Below are 23,991 nucleotides of genomic sequence, written 5' to 3'. Positions count from 1 at the left end.
GTGTACCTGTTTGGCATCATGGCGTTTGGTAGGATTTTCCAGGATTTTATACTTGCAATTAATAACCAATATCATTCCCTTTACACTGAAAAACACAGCGGTATTTTTGTTTAAGATATATGCTTAAGTTTAGAAAAGAATAATTAACAGCTGCAACTAAGCTGTTCCTGGCTCTTTCCTTTAATTTAAAATTGGACATTGCAACTGGATCTATTTTTTATTACGAAACACAATCACCTAGTATTACAAGTTAAAATATTTCTCTATCGACTAACTGAGCGAGAATGATATCGATCGGAAGCAAACTTACCTGAATGCACCAACAAGTGACATTACCAGCACGCCTTCTAGAACCCCAGACTGAAAAAATGCATGAAGGCTTCATTAAAAATTGCTAATACATTACTAGTAACCACATGGACGTACATAGGTGGAAGGATGCATGGCTAACTCCAGCTCAGGAATTTTGAAGGTGGTGTGAGTTTATGGCTATAGCAGAAGTAGAGAGTGCATATAGTATTTGTCATGGAAAAAACCATTACCCCATAGACAGAGAGTATAGACACCCTAATGACATTGTATACAAGAAGAAGCTGCACTTAGAGATGTTAACAGAAGGTGAATATGGAAGTAGTTTCAGTAGTTCTGGAGCTGTGTTGCAGTATTGCTACTTCAAGTACTCGGTCATCCTGAATCTGATGCCAGGTAACAACTATAACCATAACAGCCAGTGTAATTACATTCAATATTATATACGGTCATGGTGTGCATCTTCACACACAAAAATGAGTTGATAAATTGTGAAGATCAGGATTAAGCCTAATCCAAGCCATTTTTCATACCGAATACCGGCGCCCAAGTTATGACCCCTAGCAAAACGCCCAAATTAGCAAAGCTAGTGGTTCATTATGTTACTTATCTGTGGTAAAAAGAAAACATATCCATGGATATATTGAAACAATTGTGTTATATATCAGGGTGATATTAATTTTAATGTTATTATACATGTACGAGCCCTATACATTGCGCTTGCTACGCTCGCCATGCATATTAAGCATATTATGCATATTAATGCCCATATTAAACAGCTAGATTAGCTCCTGATTGCTACTATAAGTATTTAGTTATCCTGAAGCTGCTGCCAGCTAACAATTATAACAATAACAGCTGGTGCATCAAATATATACATGCAGCTGGTGCATTTAATATATACATGGTCATGGTGTGCATCTTTACACACACAAAATGAGTTGAGAAAGTGTGAAGATCAAGAATAACACTATCACTGAATGGGGAGTGAGCTACAGGCATTTGGGCCACTTCAATAATAAAATAATGGTAAATAAACACTAAATGTATTTACAACCAAAGTCTTAATGTTTATCTACTACTCTCTTTTGCTGATTACTAGTAACAGTTTGTTGTAAATGCAGTTTAGATGTGCCTATGCAACACATGGTTTCACAGCAAAACTGCATTGAACTGCGCACAAAGCCAAAGAAAGATAAAGCAGGTGGGAAAGCGTAAGTGCCGAATTCATACATCGCTCGTTTCGCCATATTGTATATTTTGGTTGTAGTGAACACAAAGCCAACGTTATGCGAATTTGGCACTCACACTTCGAACCCCACCTGTATATTTCTGTGAGTTTGGGCACTTAGTGGCATGTGGGCCCAATCCTAGTTTATCACCCCGAACGAGTTTAGGGTGATACTCCATTAGGAGTAAAATCTTTAATCCATTAATGGTTAGGGTTATGTTATAGGTTAGGGTTAGGGTTAGGGTTAGGATTATCAATCATTAATCATTAATCATTAATCATTAATGATATCAAAGTTGGGAACACTCCTAATGGAGCGTTAGCCCGAGTTTAGCACAACTGTGAGAATGAGGCCAAAACAAAATATAGGTGTGGTTACCGTTTCATGCCGAAAAAAAATAGGGTAGGTAGGTAGGGAAAACATTTTATTTTATTGAAACATTTTATTTACGAACCAAGTCTGAAGGATGTGCGTTGTGCCTTTTGAAGCAGGAACTGTCCAATTCATATTTTTTTTAATTTTTTTTTATATTTTTTTTGGCTTTATAAAGAAAATTGACAATAAAATGTTTAGGGTCGCTGAATAAATAGGGTCGGTCGGGAAACGGTAACCACAACCTATATTTTGTTTTGGCCTGAGTGCAGGCGTGATTATGCTTTATGGTGTCATTGGTCAATTTGGTGAGACAGTGTGTTGCAGAGGTGCATTTTAACGGTATTTATGTGGAATTACTAGTTGCAGAACAAGTATATATACATTATTTTTAAGACTTTGGTAGTCTATACAATTTGCCCTTAATTCACAATATAATGATTATTGAAGACAGTTACAGTGCCATGTGCAGTGCAGTGCGAGATGTGGATTGAATTTGAGATAACTCAGTCTCAGATAGCTCTATAAGACTAAAGTAAAGACTAAAAGTAAAATAAAAGAGTCAAAGTAAGCCTCATAGAATCATTTTCAGCTCGATTTCGCTGTTGCAACAAGTTTCCAAATTTCCACATGACAAATTGGTTTACAGAACTGCAAAATTGATCGGTGCTTCTTAACACTCTATCTATCTACGTGGATGCATCTCACTATCTGCTTGAACGCTTTCCACACATTTACACCATTTACTTATGTGCTTTCTATTACTCCGCAGTAGGCATAAAACATCACAATTCCGTTTTGAAATATTGTGTTGGTGTGCGTATCACATATGTTCACTCGGTATTGTATATATCATGCACCATTAGCTGCCATGTGTTTTGCTCTACATAATCCGGCTGTACGTCCGCGTCTCGAGCAGCCACAATTTTCAAAACGAATTGTGTTTTGCCTCACGCCCTCACCAGTTGTGAGTAATAACAATGCATAAATTAATGGTAATGAGTTGCTGGAAGTGTTTCCAAAAAGATAGGGGAGATGTCCATGTAGAACAGATGAGTTATAAAAGCCGATCATTTTGCGTGTTGTAAAGCGATTTTTCGTTGGAAACTTGAGACTGTTTGCAGCATCGACATCGAGCTGAAAATGTCTACTAGAGCCCGCGCAGTCCAATGTACGCGGCCTATAATACCAGCAGCTAGCCTATAGCCTATACTACGCGCTAGCTCTACGACTATAGCCCGGTACAGTTGCCGGCAGTGGCTTAGAACGTAATATGGCAATTTTCCAGTGAGTAAGCAAAGACAATTCTTCCAATAATAACTTTTGTCGGTTGCCAAATAAACAGCATTCTTGCTGGCAAATGTCTTAAGTTTACTACAATACACTAAAATTAAACATGCGCAACTACGTTTAATATTTGTACTTTGCTTATTACTCGTCGACGAAGTATTGTAACTTTTAACTTGTAACCGGCTTTTCGCTAGTGAGTGGAACATATTATTCCAAATATAAATCACCAAAGCAGAAAATAAAAAAAGAATCCAAGGAAAGATATCCACACATAAAGAAGAACAAAGAATCAACAACGAAGCCAAGCGGAAATTAAAATAAAGGAATGAAAAGATATTTTAAATATAGAGAGAAAAACAAAAGAACAATAGAAAGAGAGCAAAACAAGTGGAAGTGGGTGAAAGGTTACATGCCGCAGCTGCAAACCGCGCTATGCGCTGCGAACGAAAAAGTGGCGGTTTATGCCGCCGTGCAAACTGGCCCACCCCTCCACTTGGAAATACATTGTGCCCGCCACTACTACAACTAGCGCCGGAGAACCCGGCGCGAGCACCGCAAACGAGAAATGGCGTATAACAAGTTGATAAACAATCTTCGTCGACGAGTAATATCGGCAAGTACAAATATATAAGAGCGTTAGTTTTGTCTTCGATTTTAGTGTTTGTAGTAACTTAAGACATTTGTCCGGCAGAGAAATGTGTTTTATTTGGCGCCATACCGAAAGAATTATTCTCGGCAAAGTTGTCTTTGCTTACTCACTGGAAGTTGCCATATTATCGTTCTATAGCCCTGTCGGCACTTGACGCGGCTATAGATTATATGACATCGTAAATGATCATTGGTATATTGGGACCCATGTTCTCTACATGCCTTGGTAACAATATGTCACTACCAGCCTATATACGTACTAGTAACAGTATACTATAGACCCTGCACGTGACGATCAAACAAAGGCGGCATGTTGGCATCATGCTGCTGGGCGACGCGTGCGACGGGTTACAATGCGTGGAAAGTTCAGTTTAGAGAGATCTCAACATTTTCAGCACGGAAACGTGAATTCTTTGTAGGATGCGGATTACTACCGATCTGATAGGGAAAAGGAAGTAATTCCTTTCGCCACTACCTGCTGTATAACTAATAGGGAGAACATGAGAGTGTTCACAGAGAGAGTGCGTTCACAACCCAGACAGATGTTACTGGACCTCGTATGACGGCAACTATCTGAACTACAGACTCTAATAAGCGGAAAACATTGGAGTTAAGAGCCAGATGAGCACAGGCCGAGCGTTTCACTGGAATGATTTTGAGGCGAAATGATGATAAACGTTAAATATTTCACAGGGCTACGTCGACTTTTATTGACTGTATCTGTTCATTATCTTCTTCATTGGAGCAGTTGTTACGTAGCTGTTCTTCCTCTGTCTACAGATTTCAAATGTTATGATGACGCTTATGAATGTTTGAGACTTACAGCCTGTCAGAGTCAAATTTCTTCTTGATCCTGCTGTTCTCTCCGTCGCTCCCTCTCTGTCTCTCCTCCTTCTCCCTCCCTCTCTCTTCTCTGCTCTCTCTGTCTCTCTCTCCTCCCTCTCTGTCTCTCTTCTCTCTCCTCTCTCTCATCTCTCTTCTCTCTACCTCTCCTCTCTCTCTCTCTCTCTTCTCTCTGTCTCTCCTTTTCCTGCCTCTCTCTCTCTTCTTGTCTCTCCTCCTCCTCCCCTCCCCTCGCATATCTCTTCCTGCTCTTCTCTCTCCCTCCTCGCCCCTGCTCTCTGCTTCCTCCATCTCCCTCTTTGCTTCTTATTTCTCCCCTGCCCTCTTGCTTCTCTGTCGTCTCCTCCTCCCTCTCCCGTTTCCTGCCTCTCTCCTCCCTCTCTCTCTCTGCTCCGCCTTCTGCCTCCTGTCTCTCCTCCCTCTCTCTCTCTCTGTCGCCCTCCCTCTCTGTATTGTCTCTCCTCCTCTCTCTCTCTTTCTCTCTCTCTGTCTCTCTCCCCCCTCCTCTCCCTCTCTCTCTCTGCTTCCTATTTCTCCCCATTCCTCTCTCTCTCTGTCTCTCCTCCTCCCTCTCGTCTCTCCTCTCTCCTCCTCCTCCCTCTCTGTCTCTCCTCCCTCTCCTCTTCTCCTCTCTCTCTCCCCACTCTCTCTTCCTCCTCCTCTCTCTCCCCTCCCTCTCCTGCGCTCCTCCCCCCCCCCCCCCCCCCCCCCCCCCCCCCCCCCCCCACCCCCCCCCCCCCCCCCCCCCCCGCCCCCCCCTCCCCCCCCCCCCCCCCCCCCCCCCCCCCCCCCCCCCCCCCCCCCCCCCCCCGCCCCCCCCCCCCCCACCCCCCCCCCCCCCCCCCCCCCCCCCCCCCCCCCCCCCCCCCCCCCCCCCCCCCCCCCCCCCCCCCCCCCCCGCCCCCCCCCCCCCCCCCGCCCCCCCCCTCCCCCCCCCCCACGCCCCCCCCCCCCCCCCCCCCCCCCCCCCCCCCCCCCCCCCCCCCCCCCCCCCCCCCCCCCCCCCCCCCCCCCCCCCCCCCCCCCCCCCCCCCCCCCCCCCCCCCCCCCCGCCCCCCCCCCCCCCCCCCCCCCCCCCCCCCCCCCCCCTCCGCCCCCCCCCCCCCCCCCCCCCCCCCCCCCCCCCCCCCCCGCCCCCCCCCCCCCCCCCCCCCCCGCCCCCCCCCCCCCGCCCCCCCCCCCCCCCGCCCCCCCCCCCCCCCCCCCCCCCCGCCCCCCCCCCCCCCCCCCCCCCCCCCCCCCCCCCCCCCCCCCCCCCCCCCCCCCCCCCCCCCCCCCGCCCCCCCCCCCCGCCCCCCCCCCCCCCCCCCCCCCCCCCCCCCCCCCCCCCCCCCCCCCCCCCCCCCCCCCCCCCCCCCCCCCCCACCCCCCCCCCCCCCCCCCCCCCCCCCCCCCCCCCCCCCCCCCCCCCCCCCCCCCCCCCCCCCCCCCCCCCCCCCCCCCCCCCCCGCCCCCCCCCCCCCCCCCCCCCCCCCCCCCTCCTCCCCCCCCCGCCCCCCCCCCCCCCCCCCCCCCCCCCCCCCCCCCCCCCCCCCCCCCCCCCCCCCCCCCCCCCCCCCCCCCCCCCCCCCCCCCCCCCCCCCCCCCCCCCCCCCCCCCCCCCCCCCCCCCACCCCCCCCCCCCCCCCCCCCCCCCCCCACCCCCCCCCCCCCCCCCCCCCCCCCCCCCCCCCCCCCCCCCCCCCCCCCCCCCCCCCCCCCCCCCCCCCCCCCCCCCCCCGCCCCCCCCCCCCCCCCCCCCCCCCCCCCCCCCCCCCCCCCCCCCCCCCCCCCCCCCCCCCCCCGCCCCCCCCCCCCCCCCCCCCCGCCCCCCCCCCCCCCACGCCCCCCCCCCCCCCCCCCCCCGCCCCCCCCCCCCCCCCCCCCCCCCCCGCCCCCCCCCGCCCCCCCCCCCCCCCCCCGCCCCCCCCCCCCCCCCCCCCCCCCGCCCCCCCCCCCCCCCCCCCCTCTCCTGTCTCTCCCCGCTCGCCTCCTCTTCTCTCTGTCTCGTCCCTCCCTCTCACCTCCTCCTCTCCTCTCTCGCTCTCTGTCGCTTTTCTCCTCCTGCTCGTTCTCCTCCTCCAACTCGCACGCACTTGATTAATACGTTCTACCAGATAAGTAACTGAAATAAACAGTCTTGAAACACCACTATGTCTATGTACTAATTATAATTCACGATAAAACTAGTTCACGAAACTTTTTATAGATTCTAGAAACAACACTGGTTAAAACAAGTCTGTGAAACACTACACTACGATGCAATAGACAATGCATTAATCTAAACACAGCAATATCACAATTTTTATTTACAATCACATTTTCGAGTACGGCACTGTTTGGTAAACTGCGTAATGAGAGCCATTTGTTTTTTTACAATCTGGACAAAACGCATTGCCCTTTGGTGCAAAGTAAGTAATTGAAACACGTGTAGTGAACGAGCTGCAGGTTACACGTTTTGATTGTCAAACCAATCATCTTCCGGACTGAAGGACTCACTATGCAACAGTCAACACCAGGTGTTATCACTCACTGGAGCTTGGCGTTAACTCGGGAGGGAATCACACGGCAGTGATGGTCATTGATGTTGAGGTGTGTGTTGTGTGTGTGTCGTGTCGTGTGTGCGTGTGGTGTGTGTGTGTGTGTGTGTGTGGGTGTGTGTGTGCGTGTGGCGGTGTGTGTGTGAGAAGATGCCTCCATTCGCTTGTTTACTCATGCATAACTATGCTTTCAACATGCGGCGCATCACGAAGCACTTGTAAACGGGATGTGACTGCAAGGGGTCTATAGTCCAGGACTCTATGACTATACTAGCTATAGCTCTTTGAAATCATATAGGTAGACCAGGGATTTCCTGCCTCCTTATGAACGAAATAAATAAGTTTGGCAATTATTTTACCGTGCACTTGAGCCCTGCTCTCCTACTGGCAGACGCAGGTGCTGTCATTTTTATAAATATGTGATTTGCTTCAAAACAAAAATAGGTATATGGACGCTGACATGTTTGCTTGCGTTGACAGAATTATGACGTTACCACAACACCGAAACATATAATGATGATATAATCATTGATAGTAGATCAACGTAATTGTCATGTCTTCTTTGTGTTCTTGAGATATCAAACAATACTAAATAATCATTTTAATGTTCTTTTAGTTAATTTTATATAGATACATTATATACCGTGAATCGTTGATTTAGCCGAATACGCAGGAGAATATGGCACCTCCCGTATTGGTTTTCGAAGAACAGGCACCTGGAAAAAGATTGATTGGTTGCAGTAGTACTGGCTGCTGGCATGTTTATTACGGACATAAAAAATACACGTAAGTATCTCAGCAATATGCATAAATAATCACGTGTGTGACTGATTAAATTAAGGCTCGTGCATATGAAACATGTGAAGAAGTGAACAGAATAAAGAGTGACTCGTAATCGCAGTGCTTGCAATTTGCGTTATCCACGAGCAGGAGCGTTGGCTTAGTGCTGCCCTAGTTAAACGACTTGTACGCAGAATCGCATACCTAAACACTGTTAGGATATGCATGTTTGTAGCCAGCATAATCTTCTGTCTAGTGACAGCACAATGTTCATGGTGCGACATTGTTGGCCTGATTAAAGTTTGTGTTTCGGTAGCCACGCACCACGACGCGCACGACCGCACACACACACACACAGACTCGCAGCTAGGGCCTGCATACCTCCCAACTCCCATTGGTTGATACATATTATAGTTAATTATTTAAAATTAAATTCTAAGTAGTGTTAGGGTTAGGATTAGGGTTTAGGGTTAGGGTTAGGCATAGGGTTAGGTTAGAATAGGTTAGGGTAAGGGTCACAATGCCCCATAAAAAATGAATTATTAAAACAGGAGTTTCAGGACAGCGTGATTTGTATCAACAATGGATGGGAGGTATGCAGGCCCTAGCTGCGAGTCACACACAGACACACACACACACACACACACACACACACACACACACACACACACACACACACACACACACACACACACACACACATTTAGTACTTATTGGCATATTGCAATTGAAGACATATGGCAAGGTCTCCCCATTACACCTATAAAAATGGTACATGCTGTAGATTGTGGCAATGTATTTAATACAAGTATAAACTATAATTGCCAATTGGTGGCAAACCTGGCTGAAATGCTGAATTTTAAAAATATAGACTGGACTGTACTTTATTGTATGTTTGAGGTATGTGTGCATGCACTTTAGCACTGCACACAATTAAGGAGTGTAATAAGGAAGTCATGCCTTCAAAATGATATTACCAAAGTTGTATCTATATCTGTATTGGTGTAAAAATATTTAATCTTCATTTATTGCCTTTTTTACATTTGTGCTGAGCATAGTAGTTATGCAAATTCCAGATTGACATTCATGAATGGATGATCCTTAATTAGGTCACGTTTGCCCATCGTACCAGTGGAGTAACTTGCCAACATACATTATAGTTACGATGGCAGATCATCTAGAAGTCAGCATCTTCAATGTGCCCCATGCCGAAGTGTAACATTTTCTTTCCATGGGCTTTGCAGACTCTGACAATACATTTCGCCACGTCACCACACAAACAGACTCCATCAGAAATGATATGGCGCGCTACGAAGAGCGCGTGCGGCGATAGACGCACAGCGTCGTAGCCTTGCGTAAACGGGACACGCCGCCCCGGTGTCGCACTCTGCAAACCAGTAAACATGTGAAGTTGTCGTCGTCGTCGTGCGTTTTCCGCATTTTCCCGCCGTCCGCGATGCTCCAGACGACGGCCGTCGCCCTGCTCATGGGCTTCTGGGCGAGCGTCTATCTCCTCGACGTCTACTTCAAGACATACTGGCCGCACCGGTACCTGCGCGCGATGCAGCGCACCGGCATCGTCACGCACGTCTGCCAGGTCCGCTGGTACACGCAGGCGCTGAACGCCGCCGTGATGCGCGTCGGAAAGCGCGCGCCGCGCTTCCTGCAGCTGTGGTTTAGCGCGGGCGCGGCCGTATCCGTCGGCCTCATGTTCGCCTCCGTGACGCTCCTCGCGATGACGCTGAAGAACGCGGTGGCGCCGGGCGCGGGGACGACCGTCGCCGGCGGCAACGCGCCCGTGCTGCAGCCGGTGATGCCCGGCGTCAACCTCCCCATCAGTCAGCTCGCGTACTACCTGCTCACGCTGCTCGTGTGCGGCGTGCTGCACGAGCTCGGGCACGCCGTCGCCGCGGCGACGGACGACGTCCGCATCAATGGCTTCGGCGTCTTCCTCTTCCTCATCTACCCGGGTGCATTCGTCGACCTCGCCACGGAGCACCTGCACGCGCTCGCGCCCGTGCGCCGCCTCCGCATCTACTGCGCCGGCGTCTGGCACAACGTTGGCATCGTCGCCGTGGCGATGCTGCTGCTGCTCGGATATTTTTTTTACTTTATAAAGAAAATTGACAATAAAATGTTTAGGGTCGCTGGGAATAAATAGGGTCGGTCGGGAAACGGTAACCACACCTATATTTTGTTTTGGCCTGAGTGCAGGCGTGATTATGCCTTTATGGTGTCATTGGTCAATTTGGTGGGACAGTGTGTTGCAGAGGTGCATTTTAACGGTATTTATGTGGAATTACTAGTTGCAGAGAATATATATACATTATTTAAGACTTTGGTAGTCTATACAATTTGCCCTTATTCACAATAATAATATTATTGAAACAGTTCAAGTGCCAGTGCCAGTGGCAGTGGCAGTGTGGATTGAATTTGAGATACTCAGTCTCAGATAGCTCTAAAGACTAAAGTAAAGACTAAAAGTAAAAGTAAAAGAGTAAAGTAGGCCTATAGCTAGCTCTAGTACAATAGCCTGCGTACATTGACTGCCGCAGGGCTATAGAACATTTTCAGCTCGATTTCGCGGCTGCAACAGTTTCCAAAGTTTCCACAGAAAAATTGGTTTACAAAACGCAAAATGATCGGGCTTTTTAACACTTATCTATCTACGTGGACATCTCACCTATCTTTTTGAACACTTTCCACACATTTACACCATGTATTTATGCATTTATTACTCACAAGTAGGCAAAACACACAATTCGTTTTGAAATATTGTGGTGTGCGTACTCACAATGTTCACCGGTATTGTATATACATGCACCATAGCTGCCATGTGTTTTGCCTACATATCCGGTGACGTCCCGCGTTCGCACGCCACAATATTTCAAAACGAATTGTGTGTTTTGCCTACTTGTGAGTAATAAATGCATAAATACATGGTGTAAAGTTGTGGAAAGTGTTCAAAAAGATAGGGGAGATGTCCACGTAGACAGATGAGTATTAAAAACCCGATCATTTTGCGTTTTGTAAAGCGATTTTTCGTGGAAACTTTGAGAACTGTTGCAGCATCGAAATCGAGCTGAAAATGTTCTATAGCCCTGCGGCAGTCAATGTACGCGGGCTATAATACTAGAGCTAGCCTATAGCTATACTAGCCTAGCTCTAGTACTATAGCCCGCGTACAGTTGCCGCAGGGCTATAGAACGTAATATGGCAATTTCCAGTGAGTAAGCAAAGACAACATTTTGCCAATAATAACTTTTTCGGTTGCCAAATAAAACACATTCTCTGCTGGACAAATGTCTTAAGTTACTACAAACACTAAAATTAAACTGCAAACTAACGGTTAAATGTTGTACTTGCTATATTACTCGTCGACGAAGATTGTAACTTGTAAACTTGTAACCGGCATTTTTCGCTAGTGAGTGGACACAATGTATTTCCAAGTGGAGGGGTGAGAAGGTTACACGCAGCTGCAAACCGCGCTAGCGCTGCGCAACGAAAAATGGCGGTTAAATCCGCGTGCAACCTGCCCACCCCTCCACTTGGAAATACATTGTGCCCGCTCACTACTACACTAGCGCCGGAACCGCGCGAGCACTGCACAACGAGAAATGGCGGTTACAAGTTGATAAACAATCTTCGTCGACGAGTAATATCGCAAGTACAATATATAAGCGTTAGTTTGTCTTTTCATTTTAGTGTTTGTAGTAACTTAAGACATTTGTCCGGCAGAGAATGTGTTTTATTTGGCATACCAAAGAAGTTATTATCGGCAAAAAGTTGTCTTTGCTTACTCACTGGAAGTTGCCATATTACGTTCTATAGCCCTGCGGCAACTGTACGCGGGCTATAGATATATTGATGTAAATGACATTGGTTATATTGGGACCCATGTTCTCTATCCTTGAACCAATATGACTACTAGCCTATATACTATACTATACAGTATACTATAGACCCCTTGCACGTGACGTCATCAAAACAAAGGCGGCCATGTTGGCATCATTGCTGCGACCGTGCGACGTGGTTACAGCGTGGAAAGTTCAGTTTAGAGAGATCTCCAACATTTTCACACGAAAATGGTGAATTATTGTAGGATAGCGGATGTACTAACCGATCTGATAGGGAAAAGGATAAGAAATTCTTTCGACTACCTGCTGTTATAACTAATCAGGGAGAACATGAGAGTGTTCACAGAGGAGAGTGCGGTATCACAACCCAGGACAGAGTTTACTGGCCTCGTATGGACGCCAACTATCTGAGACTACAGACTCTCAAGAACGGAAAACATTGAGTTAAGAGCCAGATGGCACAGGCCGAGCGTTTCACTGAGGAGATGATTTATGAGGCGAAATGATGATTAAAGTTAAATATTTCACAGGCGCTACCGACTTTTATTGACTGTATCTGTTCATTATACTTCTTCATTGGAGCAGTTGTTACGTAGCCTGTTCTTCCTCTGTCACAGATTTCAAATGTTTATGATTGACTGCTTATGAAGTGAGATCTTAACCTGTCAATGAGTCAAATTTCCTTCTTGATCTGCTGTTCTCTCCTCCTCGCCTCTCTGTCTCTCCTCCTTCTCCTCCCTCTCTCTTCTCTCTCTCTCGTCTCTCTCTCTCTCCCTCTTCTGTCTCTCTCTCTCTCTCCTCTTCTCTCTATCTCTCGTTCTCTCTCCTCTCCTCTCTCTCTCTCTCTCTTCTCTCTGTCTCTCCTTTCCTCCCTGCTCTCTCTCTCTATCTTGTCTCTCCTCCTCCTCCCCCTTCCCCTCCATTCTCTTCCCTATGTCTCTCTCTCCTCTCGTCTGCTCTCGCTCCTCCTCCCCTCTTTGCTTCTGTTTCTCCTCCCCTGCCCTCTTGCTCTCTCCTCCCCGTCTGTCTCCTCCTCCTCCTCTCCCGTCTTCCTCCTCTCTCCTCCTCTCTCTCTCTCTGCTCCGCCTTCTGCTCCTGTCTCTCCTCCCTTCTCTCTCTCTGTCGCTCCTCCCTCTCTGTCTTGTCTCTCCTCCCTCCTCTTCTCTCTCTCTCTCTGTCTCTCTCCCCCCTCCTCTCCCTCTCTCTCTCTGCTCCTATTTTCTCCCCATTCCTCTCTCTCTCTGTCTCTCCTCCCCCCACGTCTCTCTCTCTCTCCTGCCTCCCTCTACATTCTCTCCTCCCTCCTCTCTCTTCTCTCTCCCCATCTCTCTTCCTCCTCCTCTCTCTCCCCTCCCTCTCCTGCGCTCCTCCCCCCCCCCCCCCCCCCCCCCCCCCCCCCCCCCCCCACCCCCCCCCCCCCCCCCCCCCCCGCCCCCCCCTCCCCCCCCCCCCCCCCCCCCCCCCCCCCCCCCCCCCCCCCCCCCCCCCCCCGCCCCCCCCCCCCCCACCCCCCCCCCCCCCCCCCCCCCCCCCCCCCCCCCCCCCCCCCCCCCCCCCCCCCCCCCCCCCCCCCCCCCCCGCCCCCCCCCCCCCCCCCGCCCCCCCCCTCCCCCCCCCCCACGCCCCCCCCCCCCCCCCCCCCCCCCCCCCCCCCCCCCCCCCCCCCCCCCCCCCCCCCCCCCCCCCCCCCCCCCCCCCCCCCCCCCCCCCCCCCCCCCCCCCCCCCCCCCCGCCCCCCCCCCCCCCCCCCCCCCCCCCCCCCCCCCCCCTCCGCCCCCCCCCCCCCCCCCCCCCCCCCCCCCCCCCCCCCCCGCCCCCCCCCCCCCCCCCCCCCCCGCCCCCCCCCCCCCGCCCCCCCCCCCCCCCGCCCCCCCCCCCCCCCCCCCCCCCCGCCCCCCCCCCCCCCCCCCCCCCCCCCCCCCCCCCCCCCCCCCCCCCCCCCCCCCCCCCCCCCCCCCGCCCCCCCCCCCCGCCCCCCCCCCCCCCCCCCCCCCCCCCCCCCCCCCCCCCCCCCCCCCCCCCCCCCCCCCCCCCCCCCCCCCCCACCCCCCCCCCCCCCCCCCCCCCCCCCCCCCCCCCCCCCCCCCCCCCCCCCCCCCCCCCCCCCCCCCCCCCCCCCCCCCCCCCCCGCCCCCCCCCCCCCCCCCCCCCCCCCCCCCTCCTCCCCCCCCCGCCCCCCCCCCCCCCCCCCCCCCCCCCCCCCCCCCCCCCCCCCCCCCCCCCCCCCCCCCCCCCCCCCCCCCCCCCCCCCCCCCCCCCCCCCCCCCCCCCCCCCCCCCCCCCCCCCCCCCACCCCCCCCCCCCCCCCCCCCCCCCCCCACCCCCCCCCCCCCCCCCCCCCCCCCCCCCCCCCCCCCCCCCCCCCCCCCCCCCCCCCCCCCCCCCCCCCCCCCCCCCCCCGCCCCCCCCCCCCCCCCCCCCCCCCCCCCCCCCCCCCCCCCCCCCCCCCCCCCCCCCCCCCCCCGCCCCCCCCCCCCCCCCCCCCCGCCCCCCCCCCCCCCACGCCCCCCCCCCCCCCCCCCCCCGCCCCCCCCCCCCCCCCCCCCCCCCCCGCCCCCCCCCGCCCCCCCCCCCCCCCCCCGCCCCCCCCCCCCCCCCCCCCCCCCGCCCCCCCCCCCCCCCCCCCCTCTCCTGTCTCTCCCCGCTCGCCTCCTCTTCTCTCTGTCTCGTCCCTCCCTCTCACCTCCTCCTCTCCTCTCTCGCTCTCTGTCGCTTTTCTCCTCCTGCTCGTTCTCCTCCTCCAACTCGCACGCACTTGATTAATACGTTCTACCAGATAAGTAACTGAAATAAACAGTCTTGAAACACCACTATGTCTATGTACTAATTATAATTCACGATAAAACTAGTTCACGAAACTTTTTATAGATTCTAGAAACAACACTGGTTAAAACAAGTCTGTGAAACACTACACTACGATGCAATAGACAATGCATTAATCTAAACACAGCAATATCACAATTTTTATTTACAATCACATTTTCGAGTACGGCACTGTTTGGTAAACTGCGTAATGAGAGCCATATTGTTTTTTTACAACTGGACAAAACGCATGCCCTTTGGTGCGAAGTAATATGTAAACACGTGTAGTGAAACGAGCTGAGGTTACAGTTTTGATTGTCAAACCAATCATCTGCCGGACTGAGGACTCACTTGCAACAGTAACACCCAGGTGTATCACTCACTAGCTTGGCGTTAACTCGGGAAGGAATCAACACGGCAGTGATGTCATTGATGTGAGGTGTGTGGTTGTGTGTGTGTGTGTGTGTGTGGTGTGTGTGTGTGTGTGTGTGTGTTGGGTGTGTGTGTGCGTGTGCGTGTGTGTGTGAGAGATGCTCATTCGCTTGTTTTACTCATCATAACTATGCTTTCAACATGCGGCGCATACGAGCACTTGGTAAACGGGATGTGACTGCAAGGGGTCATAGTCCAGACTTTGACTATTACTAGCTAAGCTCTTTGAAACCATATGGTAGACCAAGGCGATTCCTGCTCTTATGAACGAAATAAATAGTTTGGCAATTATTTTACCCGGGTGGCTACTTGAGGCCCTGCTCTCCTAATGGCAGACGCAGGTGCCTGTCATTTTATAAATATGTGATTTGCTTCAAAACAAAATAGGTAAGGACGCTGACATGTTTGCTTGCGTTGACAGGAATTATGAACGTTACCCAACACCGAAACATCTAATGATTGATATTAATCATTGATAGTAAGATCAACGGGTAATTGTCATGCGTTCTTTGTGTTTCTTGAGATATCAAACAATACTAAATAAGTCATTTTAATGTTCTTTTAGTTATTTTATATAGATACAATAGTACGTGAAATCGTTGATTAGCCGAAACGCAGGGACATATGCACCTCCCGTATTGTTTTCGCAAGAAGCACTGGAAAAAGAATTGATTGGTTGCAGTATACTGGCGCTGTGCATTGTTTATTACGACATAAAAAAATACAGCGTAAGTATCATCAGCAATATGCAAAATAATCACGTGTGGACTGATTTAAATTAAGGCTGTGCTATATGAAACATGTGAAGAAGTGAACAGAATAAAGAGTGACTCCGTAATCGCAGATGCTTAGCAATTTGCTTATCCACGAGCGGAGCGTTGCCTTTAGTGCGCCTAGTTAAACGACTTGTAGCGCAGAATCGGCATACCTAAACACTGTTAGGATATGCATTTTGTAGCCAGTCATACATCTTTCTGTCTAGTGACAGCACAATGTTCATGGTGGACATTGTGGCCTGATTAAAGTTTGTGTTTCGGTAGCCACGCACCACGACGGCGACACTGACCGCACAACACACACACACAGAACTCGCAGCTAGGGCGCTGCATACGCTCCCAACTCACCATTGGTTGATACAGTCATTATAGTTAATTATTTAAAATTAAATTCTAAGTCTAGTGGTTAGGGTTAGGATTAGGGTTTAGGGTTAGGGTTAGATAGGGTTAGGTTAGAATAGGTTAGGGTAAGGGTATCAATGCCCCATAAAAAATGAATTATTAAAACAGGAGTTTCAGGACAGCGTGATTTGTATCAACAATGGATGGGAGGTAACAGGCCCTACGCTGCGAGTCACAACACGACACACAACAACACACACACACACACACCACACACACACAGCACACACACACACACACACCCACTACACCAGACACACATTTAGTACTTATTTGGCATAGGCAATTGAAAGACATATGGCACAGGTCTCCCCATTAACACCTATAAAAAATGGTAGCATGCTTGTAGATGTGGCAATGTATTTATCACAATTATACCAACTATAATTGCGCAATATGTGGCAAACCTGGCTGAACTTGCTGAATTAAAAATATAGACTGACTGTACTTTATTGTAGTTTGAGGTATGTCTGCATGCACTTAGGCATGCACAGCAATAAGGATGTAATATAGGAAGTCCTCGCCTTCTAAAATGATATTACCAAAGTTGTATCTTATCTGTATTGGTAAAAATATTTAATCTTCATTTATGCCCTTTTTACATTTGTGCGAAGCATAGTAGTTATGGCAAATCCGCAGATTGACATACATGAATGGATTGATCTTAATTTTAGGTCAGCGTTTGCCCTCGTACAAGTGGAGTAAACTTGCCAACATCATTATAGTTTACGCATGGCTAGATCATCTAGAATCCAGCATCTTCAAATGTGCCCCTGCCGAAGTGTAACAATTTTCTTCCATGGGCTTTGCAGACTCATGACAATACATTCGGCGCACGTTCACCACACAAACAGACCCATGCAGAAATGATATGGCAGCGCTACGCAAGAGCGCGGCGGGCGATAAGAGCACAGCGTCGAGCCTTGCGTAAACAGGGACACGCCGCTCCGTGTCGCACTCTTGGCAAAACCCAGTAAACATGGAAGTTGTCGTCGTCGGTCGTGCGTTTTCTCGCAATTTTCCGCCGCCGCCGATGCTCCAGACTGACGCCGCGCCCTGCTCATCTGGGCTTCTGGGCCGACCGCGTCTACTCTCCTCCGACGTCTATTTCAAGACATACCTGGCCCGCACCGTACCTGCGCCGCGATGCAGCGCACCGCCTCGTCACCGCCACGTCTGCCAGGTCCGCTGTACAATCGCGAGGCGCTGATGACCGCCTGATGCGCGCGGCAAGCGCGCAGAGCCGCGCTTCCGCAGCTGTGGTTCAGCGCGGCGCGGCCTGTATCGTCGGCCTCATGTTCGCCTCCGTGACGCTCACTCGGCGATGACGCTGAAAAACGCGGTGGCTGCCGGGCGCGGGGACGCGCGTCGCGGCGGCAACGCGCACCGTGCTGCAGCCGGTGATCGCCGCGTCAACCTCCCCATCATCAGCTCGCGTACTACCTGCCACGCTGGCTCGTCTGCGCGGTGCGCACGAGCTCGGGCACGCCTCGTCGCCCGCGGCGACGACGACGTCCGCTATCACTGGCTTCGGCGTCCTTCCTCTTCCCTCATCTACCCGGGCGCATCGTCGACTCGAACACGGCACCTGCCTGCGCTCGGCAGCCCGCGCGCTGCCTCCGCATCTACTGCGGACGGCGTCCTGGCACAACGTCGCATCGAGTCGCCGTGGCGATGCTGCTGCTGCTCGGCATGCCCCGTGCTGGCTGCGGCCGCTGTACGCAGACGGGCGACTCGCGGTCGCGTGACGCCGTTCGGACGCCGTCCGCCCGTAGGTGGCCGCCGGCGGCGTCGAGCCGGCTTGCCGGCGATCGCCGATACATCACGCTGCCCGTACGAATCGCGCTCGTGAACGGCTGCGTGCGCGACCGCGAACGTGCGCGCGCCGAGCCGCGGGTTAACTGCGCGCCTCCGCGGCTGTAGCGCGCCACCTCGCTGGACAGCGCCGCCTTCGGCGTACGACGAACGCAGCCGGCGGCCGTCGAGTGCTGGCCCGCAACAGCAGCATGGCGAGCAAGCCTGTGCTTCCTCTACAGAGACGACGCGACGACGACGCTGCGGCGGCGAGCGGCGGCGGTCCGGCGCACGCGGTGCCCTCTCGGCCGCGCGCGGCTCTCGCCACCTGTCATCATGCCGCAACGCGTCGACTGCTACGGTGGCGCGGGACGTCGTCTGCTAGCGTACACCGTCGCTCGCAACGCGACGCGACTAGCTCGAGCATCGGTCGCGCACGAGTGCGAGAAGGAGAGGCGTAGCGCGCAGCAGCACGACCCGTCCGTCTTCGCGGCGGCGCACCCGCGTCGAGCTGCTCTAATCGGGTGAGAAGCACGTGAGCGACTGAGGCTGTTTGTGGGCCCGTGCGCCACGGACACCTGGCTTGTCGCCGTCCGCGTTCCCGCACGGTGTTCGAGACGCTCTGTCAAGTACCTGATCCGCTGTCGGGAGCGCTCGCTGTGCCTCAACGTCGTGCCCTGCTACGCTCTCGACGGACAGTGGATTGTCGAGGCGCTCGTCGAGATGGCGTTCGGCCGGTACCCGCGCGCCGCGGCTGCAAAGCGGCTTGTTACACGACGATCCGTCCGCTCCAGGCACGATACTGCTCGTCGGAAACATCGCCGCGGCGGCCGTGTGGCAGCTCGCGTTCACGTAGCGATGGAAGTCTCGCTCGGTCTTCTTCTTCTCGGGTCACTACACTAGACGCGACGTGTCGTGGGGTGACTGCTGTGCAGTGTTGAACTCAAGCTCAGCTCGCGTTCATATAGCGATGAGGCGAAGATGCGATGAGGTCGTCTTCTCCTTCTCGGATTATGACACTACACTCATCAGTCGTGCTGTCACTGACGTGCGGTATTGAACTCGATGATTTATTAGCGTTGAGCTTCGAGTGAAGTGGGGGATATATAATATAAGACTGATATAAGACTGATATATATAGGATACTGATTTAGTGTGAGGTGATAAGTACTATTGATATATTAGGGATACTGGGATATTTTGTACTAATCGGATTGGTCGTGTGTCAGTTTTGGTGAAGCGATGTGGGCAATTTATTTTCATGGTTCAGAGATAAGATTGTAGTCATTTATTCAGTCGGCATGCATGTCTTACAGATTTGAATGGTGTTTAAATTGTTCGAGAATGAATTTTCGTCACTATGTTCGCGTGGAAGATAATGCATGCTATGTTGTGACATCAGTTCAAAGTTCACGGTTTGGTTTTGTTTATGCACACTGATACAAGAATGTTTGGAGAATCCACAATAAGCAAATCTTTGGCAAATATATAGTCAATGTATGCAATATTATCTGCTGTTGAAAGACAGCTTATTGCAGTTTTGCAGCTAATAGGCTCAACTCAACCATTATAAATGTTGAGGCAGCATAGGTTCTTAATTTTCATTTATCAATTAACCTAAAAAATGTTTGGAAAAAATTCGAAGAGAGACTGCCATCTATTACTATTAGTGACAATATGTAAAGATCACAAGAAAAGCGCACATTTCCCAAGTTGTCCAATAGAAATGGCATATAGATATTCGCCATAAGTATGCATAGAGAGTGAAATATCAGTTTTTATGTATACTGTTTACAGCTTGTCATTTTAAAATGTTATCATCAATAAAGACATGTATATCAAGGACTGCTTATTCTGAGTTTGCTTCTCACATGGTTTGTAGCAAATTTAGTCTAAATCACGTTATTGCATATCTAAGTAAAATCATATTTAATGGTAAATTGAGGTGTTTCTTAGAAACTATACATGACGTTATAAATACAAATGGTGAATATAACGTTGAGTTTATGTTTGTGTTTGATATAAGTATTGGCAATTATGCAAAGATAACTATGAGTGCACTCTGGTGACAGTGTGATAGGGAAAGTTCCATACATATCTGTGAGCACAAGTCACATGTAATAGGCTCTATATACTGAGTGATGGTGTCAGCTTATCATTCTTTGCAGGGAGAATGAGCTAAAGAGGAAATACTCCGAAGAGGCTAGAGTGAGTGACAAGTCTCAAACAGACATTGTATTCGCATGGTATTCCATTAAAACTAAATCTAACTGATTAAATTCTTTCCGATCGAAATTGAATATGCTCACCAGCTGCAGTCGTGATATTATTGTTATTATATTTTTCAGGCATATGGTGCACAGCCTCTGTTGGCATCACAGAAACCCCGACACATAACAGTCCTACTTAACCCTGCTGCACAGGATGGGTATGTACATCGATGAAATGCGACCGTAAATGTATTTTTAATGTCTGAAATACCCTCTACATTTAATGGTTATATAACTAATGAAGGAGAAGAACGTTACAATAATCTTAGTTTCACCCATTATTATCTTTCTGAGTAATCATGTGTAATAACAATTTTTTTTCAGAACTGGTAGACAACTATTTGAGAAATTTGGAGCACCACTACTGCATTTAGCTGGAATTCAAGTATCAATAGTCAAAGTAAGTAACCCAGCTTACTTAAAAATCTTTTTAAAATCTAGAGTAGATTTCAGTATCTGAATAGTCCATAATGAGCGATCGCTCATATGAATAGAATATACCATTTCGTATTAAATCCTGATATTCCTATACTATGAAAAAATACATTTACGGAACAATAACCGAAGTATAGGTTATGATACGCTTCTTTGCATCTCTAATCTCTAAAATTCTAAATCTCTCGTCTCTAAATCTCTAAAACTCCAAATCTCTAAAACTCTAAATCTCTAAAACTCCAAATCTCTAAAACTCTAAATCTCTAAACGTCGCATCGCCAAGGCTTCCCGTGATCACAGTATTCACGGAGCCCTTTCGTATTTACAGACGGAGCACGACAGTCAACTGAAGGCGCTGATGGAGGTTGTCGACGATACGGATGCGATTATCATCGCCGGCGGCGACGGCGCCCTCAGCGAGGTTCGTATGGCTTCCACGTTCCGCAACGTTGCAGTGTGGTGCCACCGTGCGCTGTGGTGCCGCCGGTGCTGTGGTGCACCGTGCGGCTGTGGTGCCACGCGTGCGCTGTGGTCCAACCGTACAGTTGGTGCCCGCTGTGCGGCTGTGGTGGCCACGTGCGCTGTGGTGCACCGTGCGCTGTGGTGGCCACCGTGGCGCTGGCGGTCCACCGGTTCGCTGTGGTGCGGCCGTGCGCTGTCGGTGGCGGCCGTCGCTGTGGTGCGCCGTGCGCTGTGTGCCGCGTGCGCATGTGTGGCCAGCCGTGCGCGTGTTGGGCCGCGCCGGTGCGCTGCGGTGCCAGCGTGCCGCTGTGTGGCCACCGTGCCGCTGTGGTGCCACGTGCGCTGTGGTGCCACGTAACAGGTGTTGGTTGGCCACCCGTGGGCGCTGTGGTGCCAACCGTGCCTGTGGTGGCCACCGTGGCTGTGGTGGCCACGTGCGCTGTGGTGCCCAGCTGCGCCTGTGTGCCACTCGTGCCTGTGGTGCCACCGGTGCGCTGTGGTGGCCACCGGTGCGCCTGTGGTGGCCACCGTGCGCTGATGGTGGCCACCGTGCCGCTGTGGTGCACCGGTGCGCTGTGGTGCCAGCGTGCGCTGTGGTGCCACGGTGCAGGTGTGGTGCCACCCGTGTTGATAGGAAACTGCCTACTACAACAGGAACAGCCATTTTGAGAGCACAGTCACACCGATTTTTAAGTCTCGGCTGATCGTCTGTTTAGTAACGTCATCTTCGTAATCGTGTGACCATTGTGATCATACATTTGGAGAGCACAGTCACACCGGTTTTAAGTCTCGCGCTCGTGCTGTTTTAACGTCATCTGCGTAACTCGTTGACATGTGATCATCATTTGAGTCACCGTCGCCCAAGAACTCTCATTCCTTCTGACATCATCTCGTGAATGCATTGACATTGTGATCGTCATTTGAGTCAGCAGTCCCTCGCTTTAAGTCTGCGCGATCGTCTTTAGATGTCATCTCGTGATCCTTGGGACATTGTGATCGTCTTTGGAGTCACAGTCCCACTAAGACTCCAGTCTTCTGACGACTATCTTCGGGATTGTTGCGACCATTATGTATCGTCAATTTGGAGTTCACAGTCCCCAAAGACTCCAGTCTTCTGGACGTCAATCTCGTGATCGTTGACCATTAGTGATCGTATTTGAGACACAGTCCCCGACTCCAGTCTTCACTAGTCTTTCATTAAATATGTTCATTCCGTTGGTAGACTAATAGATCTAACTGGGTTAATTGTTACTCAACCGTGAATAATTGAAAATTTCAATTTTCAATTTTCACGCTTGAGTAACAATTAACCCAGTTAGATTCACTCGTGATGTCGTCTGTTTCGCTGCAGGCAGTGACGGGTCTGTTGAGGCGACCGGACCAGGAGCGCATCGCTAAGCTCGCGATAGGCATTGCGCCGATCGGGAAGACAAACACGATAGCGCGCAGGCTGTTCGGAAGTCAGCTCACCAACGTTCAGTTCATCGGCGAGGCGATGATGGCTGCAATCCGGGACCAGCGGCGAGCGTTCGACGTCATCCACATTGAGGTACGCATCCTGTGTGTGCGTGTGAGTGTGTGCGCGCGCGTGTGCGTGTGCGTGTGTGTGTGAGAGATGCCTCCATTCCGCTTGTTTACTATCATACTATGCTTCCAACATGGCGGCGCATCCGAGCACTTGGTAAAAACGGGATGTGACTGCAAGGGGTCTATAGACTATAGTCTAGACTCTAGACTATACTAGCTATACCTCTTTGAAAGCATATGGTAGACCAAGGATTCCTGCTCCTATGAACGAAATAAATAAGTTGGCAATTATTTTTACGGTGCTACTTGAGCCCTGCTCTCCTACTGCAGACGCAGGTGCTGTCATTTTTATAAATATGTGATTTGCTTCAAAACAAAATAGGTAATGGACGCTGACATGTTGCTTGCGTTGACAGGAAATTATGACGTTTACCAAACACCGAAACATCTAATGATGATATAATCATTGATAGTAAGATTCACGTAATTGTCATGCTTTTCTTGTGTTTCTTGAGATATCAAACAATACTAAATAATCATTTTAATGTTTCTTTTAGTTATTTTATATAGATACATATACCGTGAATCGTGATTTACCGAATACACGAAAGGAAATATGGCAGCCTCCGTTATTGGTTTTCCAAAGAAGCACTGGAAAAAGATTGTATTTGGTGCAGTAGTACTGAGCTGTGGCAGTTATTACGGAAATAAAAAATACACGTAAGTATCTCAGCAATAGTCATAAATAATCACGTGTTGACTGATTAAATTAAGGCTTGTGCATATGAAACATGTGAAGAAGTGAACAAATAAAGAGTGACTCGGTAATCGCATGCTTGCAATTTGCGTTATCCCACGGCACTGGAGCTGTTGGCTTAGTGCTGCCCTAGTTAAACGACTTTGTACGCAGAATCGCCATACCTAAACACTGTTAGGATATGCATTTTTGTACCAGCATAATCTTCCTATCTAGTGACAGCAACAATGTTCATTGGTGACATTGTTGTGCTGATTAAAGTTGTGTTTCGGTAGCACGCACGCACGCACGCACGCACACACACACACACAGACTCGCAGCTAGGGCCTGCATACCTCCCAACTCCCATTGGTTGATACAATTATAGTTAATTTTTTAAATTAAATTCTAAGTAGTGTTAGGGTTAGGATTAGGGTTAGGGTTAGGGTTAGGATTAGGGTTAGGGTTAGAATTAGGGTTAGGGTTAGCAGGCTTTCATTTTTAA

At 51.1% G+C, this 23,991-nt stretch overlaps 2 protein-coding genes across 2 annotated transcripts in view; one reads left to right on the top strand and one right to left on the bottom strand.

Moving 5' to 3' along the window:
• The window catches only part of LOC106805062 (amino acid transporter ANTL1-like), a 32,997-nt gene extending 9,852 nt beyond the window's left edge, over window positions 1-23,145 (bottom strand). The window contains exons 1-3 of the mRNA XM_014806537.1: window positions 22,974-23,145; window positions 311-360; window positions 7-85 (exon numbers count right to left, since the gene is read on the bottom strand). Of these exons, the coding sequence (XP_014662023.1) occupies window positions 7-85; window positions 311-360; window positions 22,974-23,096 (252 nt within the window). The 5' untranslated portion in view covers window positions 23,097-23,145. The remainder of the gene's footprint in view (window positions 1-6; window positions 86-310; window positions 361-22,973) is intronic.
• LOC106805065 (acylglycerol kinase, mitochondrial-like) overlaps window positions 20,657-23,991 on the top strand; it is a 7,610-nt gene continuing 4,275 nt past the window's right edge. Inside the window, exons 1-3 of the mRNA XM_014806539.1 lie at window positions 20,657-20,726; window positions 21,090-21,182; window positions 22,575-22,772. Of these exons, the coding sequence (XP_014662025.1) occupies window positions 21,120-21,182; window positions 22,575-22,772 (261 nt within the window). The 5' untranslated portion in view covers window positions 20,657-20,726; window positions 21,090-21,119. The remainder of the gene's footprint in view (window positions 20,727-21,089; window positions 21,183-22,574; window positions 22,773-23,991) is intronic.

The sequence above is a fragment of the Priapulus caudatus genome, unplaced genomic scaffold (assembly GCF_000485595.1).
Source record: "Priapulus caudatus unplaced genomic scaffold, Priapulus_caudatus-5.0.1 Scaffold98, whole genome shotgun sequence".
In the NCBI taxonomy this organism is placed as follows: Eukaryota; Metazoa; Priapulida; class Priapulimorpha; order Priapulimorphida; family Priapulidae; genus Priapulus; species Priapulus caudatus.
The sequence above is the reverse complement of the archived record's forward strand: the minus strand, read 5'-3'. Positions and strand labels throughout refer to the sequence as shown.